The 16393-nt window shown below is 43.3% G+C and overlaps 2 protein-coding genes across 2 annotated transcripts in view; both read left to right on the top strand.

Moving 5' to 3' along the window:
- Positions 1 to 8231, top strand: part of LOC112575098 (chitinase-3-like protein 1) — a 29330-nt gene extending 21099 nt beyond the window's left edge. Inside the window, 4 exon segments of the mRNA XM_025256681.1 lie at positions 3514 to 3647; positions 6007 to 6016; positions 6019 to 6286; positions 7883 to 8231. Coding sequence (XP_025112466.1) covers positions 3514 to 3647; positions 6007 to 6016; positions 6019 to 6286; positions 7883 to 8055 — 585 coding nt within the window. The 3' untranslated portion in view covers positions 8056 to 8231.
- Positions 8232 to 11565: 3334 nt separating this feature from the next.
- On the top strand, positions 11566 to 14146 carry LOC112571689 (ras-related protein Rap-1b-like). Its single transcript, XM_025250900.1, has one exon. The coding sequence runs from the start codon at positions 11791 to 11793 to the stop codon at positions 12481 to 12483; it is 693 nt and encodes a 230-aa protein (XP_025106685.1). The 5' UTR covers positions 11566 to 11790; the 3' UTR covers positions 12484 to 14146.
- Positions 14147 to 16393: the final 2247 nt, after the last annotated feature.

Genomic DNA, 16393 nt, shown 5'->3' with positions numbered 1-16393 from the left:
TCCTGGTCATTTTCGCTGTCTTCTGTCCATCACATGGTCTGAGCAATAAGTAACATTGGACGAATAAAATACTTGAAAGCGATTTCCGAAGATTTTCTGCAAATATCTTTGGTCTTATGGGTTATAATGAACCGTTTGGGCTCGCGTGTGAGGTGTGGGGTAAGATCGTGTAGATAATGACCGAGGTAGGAGTACAGTTAACAGAGGGTTAGGTAAGAGCATTATGTGATTATGGGTGGGAGCACGCACATCGCTCATGAAAGCACACCAAGAGCTTTCTAAAATTTCGGGGTCTTAGAGACGTAGGATATCACTTACTAAGCTTTCATATTTTCTTTTTATACCGATCACATACCCTATCATATCATTTATCTTCTCGCTCAATCCTCGTTTTTTTCTCTCTATCTCCCTTCCTCTCTCTTTGTCTTGGTGGGGATGCTGGGGGCGAATGACTAGTTGGCTGGCTGACCTTCGGACAAACAGTGATGGAATAGTGAGCGGCTGATGACAGGCTTACAGCTCACCAGGGAGGAAAGCCTAGTCATCACGTCAGCATTGATTCCCTCTTATCACCTGTAAAAACCGGAGACGAGGCCGACTACTTTGACTGAGCTTTAGCGACGATCTTTCGGCACAAAATAGTTGTCTGATTAGTTTTTGTGATAGCTGCATGGTACCTGGAAACGGGATGGTACAAAAATATAAGGTTTTATCTTATCATTTGATTTGTATTGCCCGTTTCGGGGCAGATAGTTTAGGGGAACTGAAAATAAATTCAAATCAAGCTAATCGAACCTCGGGTCAGCGACGGAAAACCATAATGTGGGTCACCATTTCGAATGTCAGGTGAGTCAAGTAATTAAGGGCAATTTTTAAACCGAAGCCCATTAGACTTTCTCCCTATGTCGTGCACACGCACGTGCACACACCTACGCTCGTCCATACTCAAAGACATGCAGGCACATTGAAATACACGTGCACGTGCGTCCATTAACTCCACGACCTCCATTTAAGTCGCGGCTGCTATGGCGACTGATGTTATACCCAGTGTCAGGTGGTCTGTGGAGCATGGAGCACTCTGCTTCCACTTTTAGACAAGACTTTGCATCCTTTTTACTATTTCCCTGTCATTCACAGGCTAATTTCTTACTGGTCCTACAGTTGAAACCTCTTTGTATCGTTTGTGTTGCTGCTGTTGGTAATGATCACTCAGTGACGGCGGTTGTTGCCATCACAGACAACCTGCACCATTAACTGTAAGGACCTCGTGAAGACTGCACTTATCATTCTCATTGGCCGAGTCAAACACATTTTCTCTCAAGGTTTGGACTCTTGGAGCATGGCATTTTGTGTCACATGTCCTTTAGGTCATCTGACCAACGGCAGAGCTCGGTGTTCCTTCTGATCTTATTTTTTCTTTGTCCTCTAGTTTCACAAAACAAGGAAGTCGCTAGTCATAACCGTGACCTTTCTACACACTGACTCCAGCCAATGAACACACAGGCCTAAAAAGTTGCTGGCAAGACTCCCATTTCAAAAACTGCTTCTTTTCTTTTTTTCCTTCTTCTTCAACCTTCAGGTTTGTCAAGAACTGTAACAATACACTGGCATGGAGCATCTGAAGGGACACACTGGCATTTGAACCTGTGCGTGCTGTCTGTATCGAATAGAGTGGAGGCAGTTGTCGTCTTCCTACACTCAGGTTTCAAGGGCAGAATGATCATTGGCCTCGAGCAGCTGTCGTATGTCGTCATGTCGTGTGACCTACAGTCGTTGGTGTTGTCTGCCTACCCCACCTACTTCTGTGAAGATCATCAGGTCGTGTGTTCACATGTCTCTGGGGGACAAGTGTTCACAGGGTTCGGCGACAGGAGTTTCTCTGTATTCATCCCTTTACCAGTGTTTCCTCCCTTCATATTGCTTTTTTCTTAATAATCCAAGCTAACAACTTGCAACTTGTCACAGACATGATGATAAGAACTGGTTAGTAACTGTTCTGAGGTTTAAAAAATAAAGCAAAAGCTAAACACGGTTATATCTCCATTTATCTTCAATATATTAGAGGCGTTTTCATTAAGTGTGCTCTAGCATGTTAGTCTAATGCCGACTGTTCTGTGTGAGTAGGTGGGTCAGACAGAGACGGATTGAGAGAATAAAGGATGAACACGGTTCAGTCTGTAGGCGTAGCTGTGAACATTTTCTCTCACGCACTGCTCTTGACCCACTTCCAGGCGTCGCTCTGGCAAAGACTGATTTGTCAGGTCTCGTGCCGATTAACGGCTCCTGAATGATGGCAGACGACACAATCCCACGCTCACGACTGCGAAATAACAAGCAGCACGTAGCCGACCACAGTTCGTAGTCAAAGACTTTTGTCATGTGCGGGATGCACAGCCTCGAACTGCAGGCAACAAGAAACTCAGGCCCTGGAGAGAAGACAGTCTTGAACTCCATCCTCCCCGCCATGACAAGTCACGCAGCCCACAGGCCAATGGCTCACATTTTGTTTGTCCTTGCCTGAGATAATCACTTTTTTTCAGTCTAATTACTGGCCTACATCTCCATCGCCTTCATCTGCTAGTTCGTACAATGTTGCCCACATTTCCAAAAAGGTTGTTTTGTATCGCGTTCTACGTAGACGGTAAATATTGCATAATCACAAACATTTTTTTTAATGAACTAAGATATCATCATACTGGTCAATACATTGTATGTAGATACCTGATGAACTTGAGCTGAGTTCACTGCACTGGTTGTTGAGAGGGATGCAGCTGTTGACAAAGGCTCTTTAAAGTGGAGGACAAGTATAAGACTGTTCATAAATACCACATGCGTTTTCATAAGTTGCTTAAAGTACAGCAAAACAACTTCTCGGTAATGAGAACACGATCCCACTACAAAAACTCGCTAGGTATCGATTTGCACCTTAAGCGTGACTTGACTTCAAAGGCAGCCGCCTGCAAGTGTCACGGGCAACGGGTCTGCGTGCGTGACTGCGAGTGAGGAGAGAGGATAGTCGTGTGGTCGGTGTGTGTGCCTGTGTGAATGTGATATTGCCCCATTCTTAGCTAGTCTGCGTGCTAGTCTGGCCCTAGGTAGGTTATTTTTGCAATGTTCTGGAGCTAAATATACAGTGACTGTCAAAGACGAGCTTTATTTCTGTGTTTGTGACGTTTAATAAGACAGAAAATAAGGTTGTTGTTGTGACAAGAACGATCAGGTTTAAAACAGCTTCAGTTTTAAATTCGAGATTGAAATGGGTTTTGCCGAGTTTGAACCTAAAGCTATTGATGGTTGAAAGAAAAAAAAACTAAAGATATTTTTACACTGTGGTATGTTATCTATAGAAGATGATGTTTGACGGATGATGGGACTGCTAAGTGCTAGAAGGACCATGTCTTCGTGTAAGTTTAACGACACTTTTTCCCCTCAATCCTATAAATAACTTTATAATGCTGTTTAAATTAAGACTATTTAAATTAATTACTTATCAACTATTTCGGTCACCTGCAGACAAACTACATTCGGCAAAATGAACTAGCCGGAGTGATGTTGTGGTCAATGACCGACGACGACTTCAACAACCATTGTGGCGACGGCGCATGGCCTCTGATGTCTGTCCTGCAGCAACAATTGCCAGATAACAGGTATGTCTAGAAACTTCCCTAACATTCAATGTATGTGAAAGTCAAGACACAGGGGCACGAAAAAAAAAGACTCTTCTTCGAAACCTTAATGAAAACTTCTGAATGGCTGGGTGTGTATGGCTGGATTGGTTGAGTGAGTGTGTGGATTCGGGAGAATAAGGGAGTATTAAAACAATTACATTTTCTGTTAAAATAAGAAACCACTTTGAGCTTTCACAATAACAGCGATAATGTGAAGGAAAAGCTATCATCACTTGTAAAGGTCAAGGATTTTTCGATGTCACCGTCAAAGAATATTTCAGAACCAACTATTTTTGTTCATCTGAAAGATATTTCAAATAATCATATTAAACTTCCATGTGACATCTTTTCGTGTCTAAATAAAGTAATAGAATGTCACTAGAAATGTGAATGATAATTTAGGAAATGTGTCCAATATTGCGTTCCCTTCATCTAATTATATCTCCTGACAGAAATCCGAGTTTGAAGCAAAATAATTCCAGGTGAGCTATCCGTGACAGGCTAATAAATCAGACAGACTGTGTTATTTCCCTCACAATGCCCTCGGTCATCCGTAATATGAAGCCCTGCATGCAACTGGAGTGGATCTGAAGCTAATGTTTGATCGTTCGTTTGCTTGTGTGCTTGCTGAAGTTGAAAGCATAATATAGCATCTGAACAATCTCAAAGGTAATTGGACATGATGCAATAGAAGAAGCATTCATACTGAGATAACATTCAGAAACGAAAAGCATGTGTTTGTGTTGCATGTTTACAGGTGGATATCACATAAAGACATCTCTATTCCCTGACTGTAGTTCTCTAGTTATTTTGAGGTGCAGCAAGAGTCTGTCCTTCCCCTGATGAATTCATGAAACAAAACTTGCTTTTGAGATAATTTTTATATCAGGAAGTTGTCTCTTTAACCGATTTATGTTCCTTGAATTTAAACCGTAACCATGACAATAATAAGAAGATGCAGATGCTTGCCAGCCATTCGACAACAACAGTGACTAACGTTTGTGACTGACATTTCTGTCTGCTGCTGCAAATGCATGGTGTCGCTCAAATAAGAAAAACTAGTCTACATTGTACATGTCAGACATTAAAACTTCTTAAATTTAAATTGTTAGTGTTGCTGGTCATGACTTAATCATTATTCCCCATCAAGCCCGTTCACAAAGTGAATTTAGCTGAATAAGGACATAAAATGAATTCTTCAATAGACAATAAGACCAGGTCGTCAAACGTTGCCCATTGTTACAAAGGTCTCGTTGTAAAAACGATCTAGACGAGGCATCATTCATGCAAGATGTCGCCACAAGCAACTTGGTGATACAGATGTGGAGTTACAGTCTGTCGTAAAGGTCGCACAAACAAAATGTTGATCGCCGACGAAGAGAGGAAGTAGGGAGAAGGCAGCATGTAGACCAGCCAGCTTCCTCCGCGCCGCCTCACCACCTCCAGCATCAGGCTGAGGACGACCTCAGAATGAAGTCTCGGTCATGACACTCAATATCATGACACATGACACTTGCTGTTGGTCTTAGTCACCACTAGATACCTTGACACGCCTCACTTAACTCTTGTGACAAACGGTCCTCAATTTGTCTGGGTGTGTCAGATATGCGAGACATTTATAAACGTTGGTTTCTTTTCGTCTTTTTTTTTTTTTTTTGGGGGGGGGGGTAATTTCTGGAACACTTATATCTGTACTTATTCAACGAAACCCATAAATGTCTGGGATTATTGAGTAACCTCGTCTGGTGATATCGCAAGGAAAATTAATAGCAAACCAAAAGTTCAAAAAAAAATGAAAAAATTCACCTTCCGCATATTTCCTGACAAGTCATAATATATTGTATTCTTGAACTGCAAGCCGTCTTGGGCAATGGCTGGCATCTAGCTCACTTCTCTGCCCTCTTTTGGAGTTAGAGCAAGAGGTCGAACAGAGTCGAGTCCAGTATTTCGACACAATGTCCCACAGTGCTATGGAAACGAATAAATGGGCATTTCGGATGTGACGTCAGTCGTGAGGCAGTTACGTGACGGGAGGGAAGGACCGCCGGCAGGGAATCGTATTATTCGTGCGCCACTTAGACGCTCGCCAAGCACTTGTGAGAGTGTTTTGTGATGTCGGTGTTCTTACGACACTACTCTTGCTTCCCTTCTCTCTCTCACACACACAAGTAAACAAACAAATGCACACATCGTTATCTGCGTAGCGGTATTTACTATCAAAATACGACATGGAGTAGCTACAAACTTTTAAAGCAACTTGACAATGAATTTGAAGCATGTCTGATGCCCTGTCTCATCGTCCTCTAATCATATTCATAAAGTCCAGTTGTTAATTCAGGTCGCCGTCGCCAAAACTTCCCACGTCACTGACACCAGCAGCATCTGTCTCCACCACAACCATCACGACAACCACGACTGCCTCGCCGTGACGATCCCCTATGACACCACCCGCTGGACCGCCCCTGATCGAGCAAGGGCAGACCGCACCCTACCCACCGAGCACACGCACCAGACCTCAGAGGTAGTGCGGCCTACAACTCCTGCTGCTGCTGCAGTTGCACCTGAGGGAGAAGACGGGTACAGGCAGTGCAGGGTGTCTGACACCTTTGGCCCAGCATGTGAGTGACAGTCACAGTAACAAAATAACGATGGGAAACTTGCAGGACTGAGCGAAAGATGCTGTGTATGTGGAGCGAGCGCGCGTGCAACCCTACTTGAAGTCTTTGCACTCGCTGTTCGGTTGTGTCGTGGCTGTACATCTGTGGTAGACTGGTTACAGAGTGGTTGAAATGCGCAAAAGCAACAAGTGCGCAGTTGTCTTAAACGTACTAAAACGATTACTAAAATAATCCTCCTGATAGAAACGTCACTGAGCTCTTAGTGTCGGACATGAGTGTGGTCAAATATTTACACATCCCTCGCCGATGACAGCAATAAACATGTCCAACGTCAAGTGTGATGTCTGTCATGTCCTGACACGCCTTAGCCTCGTTAACAAAGAGTGACGTACGACATTTAGATGTGTCAGAGCAGCGACTGTTGATTGGATGTGTGACGTGTGTCATGTAAGATATGTCCGTGACGTACAAGTGTTAGACATGGAGACGTACAACTGTACGATTGTCTGGCAGCTTGATGCACGTTGTGTCACCGTGACATGTGTCATGTAAGATATGTCTGTGACGTACGAAGTGTCAGACATGACGTTCAACGGTTCGTTGTGTCAGAGTGACGTGCGTTTAGACGTGCAGGTCACGTGAGCTCACCAAGCCCTCCACAGTAGACTCTCCAAAATAAAAGGCTTGTCAAGCGGGAGAGGGGAAGCCACTCTCCTGACTTCTCCAAAGGCTTCCTCCACCTCCGATTGTGGCCTGATCTGATTGCCGGAGTCTGGCAGCTATTGGGCAGGGCAGGGCAACAGAGCCAAACAGACTGGAAATGTCCGCCAGATGTTTGCACTTGCGCCAAAAACAAGCCTCACACAACGAAGCCATTTCTCGCGCAGCAGGCGCAGTCGGACATTTGACATTTTGCAAATGAAGTCCAGGAAATGGCCACTACCCGGAGTCCTGCAAAGTGCTCCTTCTACAGGATACTTCTTTCAGCGGTCATTTTTTTCTTAAAGAACTTTCTTTACAACGTAGGAAGCGAGTCAATGCAGTGTCCGCATTTCCGAGTATGCCGGGTACCATCATGGGCAGTTGCTAATTGTTTACTTCCCTGGAGCTGTCTTCCTTGCTCACCTTCCTCTCTAACAGTTAAACTTCTGTTGTACGAAAGCCAGTCCTACTGTGTGTCTCTCTAGTGCCTTTTAACCCCTTGTGTTTCCTCAGGGTCTATTAACTCCTGTTTACGTGTATACTTCCGTTCTTCATTTCAGACAAAAAACAGTTTCAACAATGTTGAAACGTAACATAACAGACGCAATTCTGATCTGAAATTTGCCAAATACTAGATATCCACCTGAAGGGCAAGAGTTTTCAAGTTTTTGTTGGAAAGAGCCAAATGCCGGGAAGACCCACAAAATGCGTATTTGAAACAACACATTGAAAACTTTCGTTCAAAATATTCTATTGTCTAAGAAATGCTGATCATGTTGGTGTTGCCAAGTGTTCTGTTGATCCCGAACGTGTCTCTTGCTTGTATAGTTTTTTTGTGGTAAAATTAATTAACTTTCTTTTAGTTTACATTTTTTTATTCTGTTTGTATTTCAGTGCAGTGCAGTAGCCATCATGGCAAGCCCGGCTTCCGCAGAAAGGTTTACCTGTACTGCTTCGAAGGCTTTTTCGCCGTCGAGTGCTCCTGCTTGTCTGGCTTCTTCTACAACCGCTGTATCCGATCTTGTGACACAGACAACAATTTCCTGGCGTGTCCCTTCAGTTACTAAGCGATTTCCCCTCTGGATTGTGATGAATGTGCTTATATAAGTAATAAGGAGCTTAAGTCTGAATAAAACTTCCTTCGCTAGAAATCAGTATTGGTCTATTCTGTCAAGAGAGAAAGGTCCAGAAAGTTGGCTTGACTTCACGTTGGCCATTATTTCGGACAGGAGATCATTGTGTGTATGTTTGTTTGTTTGTTTGTTTGTTTGTGTGTGGGGGGGGGGGATTTTTGCACTTGCAGGGATGCCCTAACTTTGTGGAAACACACACACATTTAAGTGGGTGTAAATTTTTGCAATGATTGGGTAAAGTTCAGTGTAAGAAAATAATTCCCAGATCTGAGTGAATATCCATCTTCTGTTCTCGAGATACACGCCTACAATCACCAGACACAGAAGTATGTCAAATTCGTGACGTCACCTTTGTACACAGATATGCCAGATAACATTATGTTTCCAGCTTCCCATTGGCCGAGGCCTTCAAAACGTGGATGTTTTCGTGACCTCACTCTTGTTGACCTCTTTGGGAATGTATTTTGCTCGCCTTTAAAGAAATGAAAGCTAAACTCGTGTAGCAAACGAAAAAGATTTATCTGTTTATCAGATCCACTGTGTAAAGTGCTGTAAAATGAAGGTCCTCTCGCTTCTGTGATGCCCAAGCGTTCCTCTGGGTGGAAGTTGAAAATAAATCCTTGTATTGAGGACAAATAAAATACTCCTTCCACTGAAAAGTATAAATATGAAAAATAAATAACACTTTTCTGTAAAGGACAAATCTTCGGACACCATCTGGCATCAGATATCCCTCGTCTCTAAACCATCAACAGACCATTACCAGTAACATTGTAAGAGGTCGTGAAGGACTGGAACTGGTGGCGCTACATAAAGGTCTTTGAAAAGAAACACGCCATGAACAACCTGAACTAATATGAGTGAAGCAGAACAAACAGCCGGATATGTGATATAAAATGGCTGTTAAGCGTGCAAACTGAAGAGACGGTTGGAAGAACAAGACAAATAGAATTGTTTATTATATACCGTGCTAACAAAAGCTTCAATCTATGGTGTAACTCAAGTTGGGGTTTGTTTGGCTTTTTTTTTTTTTATACTTTTTTCCCGTTTTGGTACGGCACAAGCTATGTTCTTGTGAGGACAGATAGTATTCACTTTCTGCGTCTTTGAGTCAACGAAAAAGCAAACAGCTGCAAGAGTTACTTCTGACCTTAGACTAGAAAATGCCGAGGACAGGGAATGAGGGTTTGATTGCACACGTGTCTGAGGACAAAGGAACACGTCTGAGCGTATTACGCAACAGCTGACGACGAGATGTGTGTTTTGTGTTTGCACGTACGCGCATTTCGAAAGCAACATTGTAAGTCAGTCCCGGAACAAGTCCCTACAAGGCATTGCAGAACTGTGGGACATCAGTGAGACCTACCTAATGACATTTGTAGTAGCATTTACATGTGTGGCCATGCAGAGTGCACACAACCCGTGCTTGTCTAGATTCTTCTACGTGGTTACATCTCACATTCTCTACGTCCTGATCGTTGTGAGGGATTGACGTAGTTGTTTACGTCTTGGCTGTTGTTAAAGAGCTTAACATCTTTGTCGTTGCCCTCGTGATGCCCTTTGCGTCGCCGAGGAACCAGCACTCTGTAAGTCGCCAGTCTTCAGTGCGACCCCGGAGATAGTTGCTGTCCCTGGCCCCGACATATCCTACCCCATCCCTGCACTATCGGAGATGCGATGCGGCCATGCGCGTGGTTGCTAGGCGAGCAGGAAGCTGCGTGGCGGAAGAAAAGCTCGGCGGCTGGACTTTCCCGGCACGTGCACTGGTGACCCGGCCAGCAGCTGCGTGCAGCCTTGACTGTGCCTTTGGTGGACTGTCGTCTGTCTGCAGATGACACATTCTGAGTGTTTCATTATCACGGCTGTATGCCCCTCATGATGTTACTCACTCTGACCCTCTTCGTCTGATCGTAAACACGAACTCACCTCGACCTCACTCGAATACCTTTCTGCAGTCTCGCTCACTCACAAGATTCCTACGATAGGCGTTGAGAGGTCCTTTAATGTGGCAATTTTTGTTTACATGAGCATCGCTATTGTCATCGTAGTCGCGTAGTAGTGATTATATTTTGGTACACTCACTCAGACATATGCAAGCTAATACAAATTCACACACACAGACAACAGCAATAGCAGACGAATATATATTTTTTTGTTCTTTTGTTGTTAGTTTGTCCAAAGCATCAGAGCACATCAACCGCAACACAATTCTCTTCCTAAAACAAAATAGTTCTCGAAAATCATTTTTTCTGCATTTAGAAGATGTTTATCAAAGCAATTGTGAGATATCAGTCTCAAATATGCATGTATTAAACTAAAAGCAAAATTAAAGAACCATGATTAAAATATGCTTCATCTTAAACATGCACAACGGTGAGAAAAATGTTGAAAATGTTGCACTTCGAAATCACGGTTGTGTCTTCTGATCATTTCTCGTCAAAAGTCTGGTAAAAAAAAACTTCCAAAAGGCTCAAGTCCTTCTGTACAAAACAAGAGAGAAAATATTAACCCAAGTATTAACATTTCAGCAACCAGACTGAAGCTTTAAACAAATTTTTACTTGTTCGTCTATAGGACAAAGGTCAACATGAATACATTGTAACAATGACCCCAAAACCTGTGCTACAATGCCTCCTCGTTTGACACAGCCAATATGCCTGCTCTGTAAGCTTCTCTAAAACCCAAAGATGTTGTTTGCTCTGGAATCGATCAAGTCGCGGAGCTTTATTTCACTGGCATTGTGAGGAGGCAATGAGGAGGAACATCGTGTAGACGCATTCGTTGACACGCAAAACACAGAAAGTTGACAGGCTGGAAATCCAGACTCTTTCCGGAAACATCCTTTGTGCGCTCATCATGTTTGCTTGCTTCCTTCCAAGAAATTGAGACAATGCCCTGACCTACTTTGTCATCCGAGCTGTAGGTGCAGGATGTACGCAAACTGCACATGCGCACACACATACACATGAACAAACACATATACACACGACTAAGCTCGCTCGCTCGGTAGACTTGTAAGTGAATGGGAATTTTGGCTGTGGAACTATTTGAAGGTGGCTAAATTTTTAAAAAGTTCACCTTCTTCAGCAGATGTCAAATGACCTTCTTTCTTCTTCTTCTATCCCGGTGAAAAGGTATATACACTGAAAACAAACACAAAAATACGTTATTCATCATTTTCTTCTTTGACTTGCTTAAAGTCCTCGATGTCTGGGTATACATATTTGGGTGTTGAGCCACTCTCCCCGGGTGCATCAATGCCTGCAGTGTGTTATGACGCAAGACAGCGCGGCGTGACCCTGCGGCCCCCTGAAATCTCTCTCTCCACTCGCTTACTCTCTTTTCAACCTTCTTCCCGGTTTGTAGATACATTTGACCAATCAAAGAATCCCTCGGATGCATAATTAAGTCAGCTGCTGCCGCCGGTGGGTATATATGGTGGACGCGAATGAATCCTGTACGTATCGCCTCGTAGTAGTCGAAGGTTGTTCACTCCCACCGTCGCGCGATCAGCCATCTGCACGTGCTTTGCGCTCGCAGCCACACAGCGTTTGTCTTCCTGACTGTCGCGCGATTTCTCCATTGCCGGCGCACTCTTCCTGATCAATACTCGTCAGAAAATTCGTCAGCAAAAGCGACAGTTCAAAACTTTTGCTCTTAGTTTTGAAAATGCTTCCTGGCAGCCAAAGTGTCGGAGCTCAGCTCTGCGGCAGCGAGAAATCTCCCAACGACAACCGGAAGTCCCGCTTCCGCATCGTGGTGATGGGTGCCGCTGGCGTGGGCAAGTCAGCCATCATCTCTCAGTTCCTGTACGACCACTTCCAGATCGAGTACAACGAGACTATCGAAGAACTGCACCAGGGTGAGTACGATTTTGACGGCACGCGCCTGACCCTGGACATCCTGGACACGGCGGGGGCTTACTCCTTCCCGGCCATGCGCGAGCTGGCCATCGCCACCAGCGACGCCTTTGTGCTGGTGTACTCCGTGGACGATGAGTCGTCCTTCGAGGCTGTCACCAAGCTGCGCGAGCAGATCCTGACGGAGAAAAACAGCAACGACGTGCCCATGGTCATCGTGGCCAACAAGACGGACGTCGGTGACGACAAGCGGTCCCTGGGCCGAGAGACTGCCGAGTCCATCGTGTGCGTGGACTGGGGCAACGGCTACGTGGAGGCATCGGCTAAAAACAACGTCAACATCGTCGGCATCTTCAAAGAGATCCTCCGTCAGTCCAAGATCCCCTACGCCCTCAGCCCTGCCGTACGACGACGACGACAGTCCACGCCAGCGGCTTTCACGCAGATGAAGAAGAAGATCCAGGTGAAGCAAACCCGCTCTCAGCGTCAGAGCTGCTCGTAACCATGACATTTCACAGACCTTCTCTCTGGTGTCCACTCGTGCTCGGTATGACCAGCGCCAAGCGCTTTCACTCTGATGTATAGATGTGAAGGAGAGTGAGAAATTGAAGAAAGGTTGTTTGTTGCAGTAATGATGAGAAAAGATAATAATAAATATCGCCTAGCAATAGAATGTAAAATGACGAATGTGAAGCTTAGTGGAAGTGACTGTAATGGAGTCTCTGGTCATTTTAGAGTTCAGACAATCTGTACCACACTGAACATGCAATGCGTCTTCGTTCTTGCCCTTGGGGTGGCCTCCTTTGTTCAGTGGACATGATGGAGCGAGAAACGAGACGGGGACAGATTAGCGAGGCAATTATCTGATTTAAAAATGTCTGTTATTGCCGTTCCAATGGAGGTCACTGTGCGAAGACTATGCGAGTGGCCTTGGACTTTGAAAGACAAGCATTCCGCAAATATTAACTGATTGACCAGATGGACGAAAAATGCAACTGCTATTTTGTAAATATATTCGTATGTAAATATATCATGGTGTATGCATTTATATGCACGCGTACACATGCCTGGCGAACGCGCACGCTCACGTATGTATCACAGGACAGGCGAGACTGGCGCAAAGAGAAAGGTTGAACTTATTTTTATATTTGCGAGTGTTTTGTACATTGTCATACAAAGACTGTAGTGCAGCTGGATGCGAGCCTCCCATCTGTTTGTGTCCATGCATATCTTGAAACATGTCGTATCCCTATGTGCGATAAAAACATTGTTACTTTCATACAAATGGTCATCGGTCAGCCGGATGATACCATGTCGCCTCAATGGTTTTGTTTTGTTTTTGTTTTGTTTTTTTTGTTTTGTTTGTTTTGGTTTTTTTTTCTTTTTGTTTTTATTTTGGTTGTTGTTTTTTGTCAGCAACCACTGCTCTTCGTGAAAGAAATGGATTGTTGCCAGAAGACATAAACTGACACGGTTGCATCGCTTAAAGCTAGCTTAAATTTTCTGTTGATTTATTCGATTTATTTTTCTTTTGCTAAGGACTTCTTTTTTCCAGCCTGTAAATCTGCTTCTGTGTTCTGTTGTCTCTCTCATTCATAATTTTAAGAACTCGGTTTTCTGTGACACATGCGTAGAAATTGCTTTGTTTCTCACTTAACATCAAATCAATTAATGTTTTCCTGAGAATTCAAAATTCGTCGGCACTAGAAGCTCTGTAATGACAAATATTTATAGTTACATTCTCATGAGGCACGCTCATTCTTGATAAGAGAGACTGTCTGCTACCTACTGTCATCAGCTTCTGACAATCACGAGATTTACCTTGTGTCTGTGTGTCTGTGTGTCTGTGTGTCTGTGTGTCTGTGTGTCTGTGTGTCTGTGTGTCTGTGTGTCTGTGTGCACCATGTCTCTGTATGCTTTAGGAGACCTTTGCTTTGACTGTGTGTTTAAGGACCTGCTCGGAGGTGCTCAAAGCCATTTGTGTCTTGAGTGTTGGGTAAAGATTTATTTTGTCAATGGATTTGTACTGCTGTACTTGCGAAGAAAGCCGGCGCTTTCAAACAATGTCTTAATATGTTGCTGTCACAAAATGCCATTGTCTCTCATGAAAAGGACTGTGGCTTCTCACAGATTTTTATACTGACAATAAAAGTTATCAAAACATTTGGATTGAAATTTGTTGTGCTGTAAGTCTGTAAGATTTGTAAGAACGTACAAGCTGTAAAACTGTAAAAGCTGTAAGATTGTAAGAGCTGTAAGTCGGTTTTCACATTTTAAAGACAAGGACTGAAGAGGAGCATGTCATTGGTATCTACAAAAGAGACAGACTTTAAACTTTATTATTATTATTTTCGTTTGGTTGGGGGTTATTGACATAACATACTAAACACATGATACACAGACGCACATTCATACTATATCGATAGATATGTGTGTATATATATACACACACATACACACGTGTACCTCTATCCAGACATATATACACAGACGCACATGAATGTCACTCTATTCTCTCTCTCCAGCCTGTAATAAAACTGATGTCACTGAAGATGATATTCACTTTCTATACAATTGTGAAGCATTCAAAACTATTAATGGAAAGCATATAATAAAGAGAGTAGAGAAGGAACTGAAACTAAGGAATGGAGATCATATTGTGTGTAGCAACATAGCTGAAGAAAGTACAATTAGGGCGAAACTGAGTGAGTATGTTTATGCATTAATTTATGCACAATATTAATATTTAAAGATAAAGGACTAAACAATTATAGCATAATTGTGTTTCTATGCCCGCATTCTTAAGAGAGCATAAATCCATGATCAGACAAAGTTTTGGTGCCTGATGGTCACAGAAGTATTCCTGGATTCTAATGGAAAGAAAATGTTCATTCTTGTAGATTGGTTTTTATGCTCTGTTCTGCTTTGTTAATATTAAGCTTGAATCTCCCCTTGCGATAATGAAGAAAATGATATTAAAGATATCGAGTGTCAGAGTCTTTCTCTCTCTCTCTCAGCCCAACCACTGCTAGTCGTCTGCTCGCTGTTTCTATTTACTGCTAATGATTGTCACATTCCATGGTGTACGAGTCGCAAGATGATTCCCAGAAATTAGTATAAAAAGCTGGCGACCACGTGTTTTCCACATTCTGTTTGTCAGCCAGTCCAAACAACTGGCGACAGGGAGCGCGGAGAGAAAAAGAGAAAGAACGAGAGGAAGCAGCATGAGTTACCTACGAGTGTTCTGTGTTCTCTCTCTCTACTTCCCCCGACCACCTACACACACAGACGCGCACGCACACACACACACACACACACACACACACACACACACCACACACACACACACACACACACACACACACACACACACACACACACACAGTTTGTAAGTTTGCATATAATCTGTGAATGTTGTATCGCACGGCTTCTAAGTGTAAGACTGAAGTCAGAAGCAACAGGTTGGCGGAGGTTCTTACAGATGCTGCACAAGGCACCCGCGGCAGTCCTCGGATGGTTACAGCCTCTGCATTTAAAAATAATAATAAAAGCTATGAAAAACAAAAGTCATCTGGCTTGTTGATTTTGTCGACTACTATTGACCAGACAACACACACACACACACACAGATTGTTGCCAACAAACAGTGCGCTGTATCTGTTGCTACCGTCAGTCCTCACCTGTCTCGCCATCTGATAGAATTTCAATCCGTTTCCGTTTTTTTGCCGATAAAATGACGCACGTTACAGATCAGCTTACTCCCAACTTTACCTGCTACTTCTGAATTTGTTTACAAAAAGGGGAATCTGACTCAAATACAGTATAATTTCTAAATTTAATCCTCCACCTACACATAACTTACTAGTTCTCTCTCTTACATACGCTGTGTCAGGATCAAAAATAAATTCAGGAGGGTGGACCCTATTATCTGTCCAACCCCTTAACACAGAAGTAAAAGTATTTATTTTCATTCATTTTTTTTATAAAAGTAGTAGTGACACTACAATGTTGAGATAGCGTATTAATTGCATGTTTGTTTCATATTCAACATCTTAATAGCAAAAAAAAGATGCTATGTTAGAAAAATATCTCTTTAAAGCAGAAATTTATTTATTATTAGCTGGATTGGCGTTGCTGTCACTGATATCACGAAAATTTTATCTCACGAAATGACAAATTGTTTACTGTTTACAGGTTCCAAAGGCGATTAAGAAAACAAAAATATGCAGATATTGTTATACAGATCCCAGGAGAGGCCTGTACCGACTCTCTGACGCCTTTCCTCCACAACCTGCTCCTATTCCAAGGTCGGAGCAATTGACCGACCCCAGATGCCAGTGTTTCACCAAGACAACAACCTAGAAGCGATGAAAACAGACTCGCTGTCATCGGGCGGCGATGACACTCCCGAA

The sequence above is a fragment of the Pomacea canaliculata genome, linkage group LG1, assembly GCF_003073045.1.
Source record: "Pomacea canaliculata isolate SZHN2017 linkage group LG1, ASM307304v1, whole genome shotgun sequence".
Lineage (NCBI taxonomy): Eukaryota > Metazoa > Mollusca > Gastropoda > Architaenioglossa > Ampullariidae > Pomacea > Pomacea canaliculata.
The sequence above is the reverse complement of the archived record's forward strand: the minus strand, read 5'-3'. Positions and strand labels throughout refer to the sequence as shown.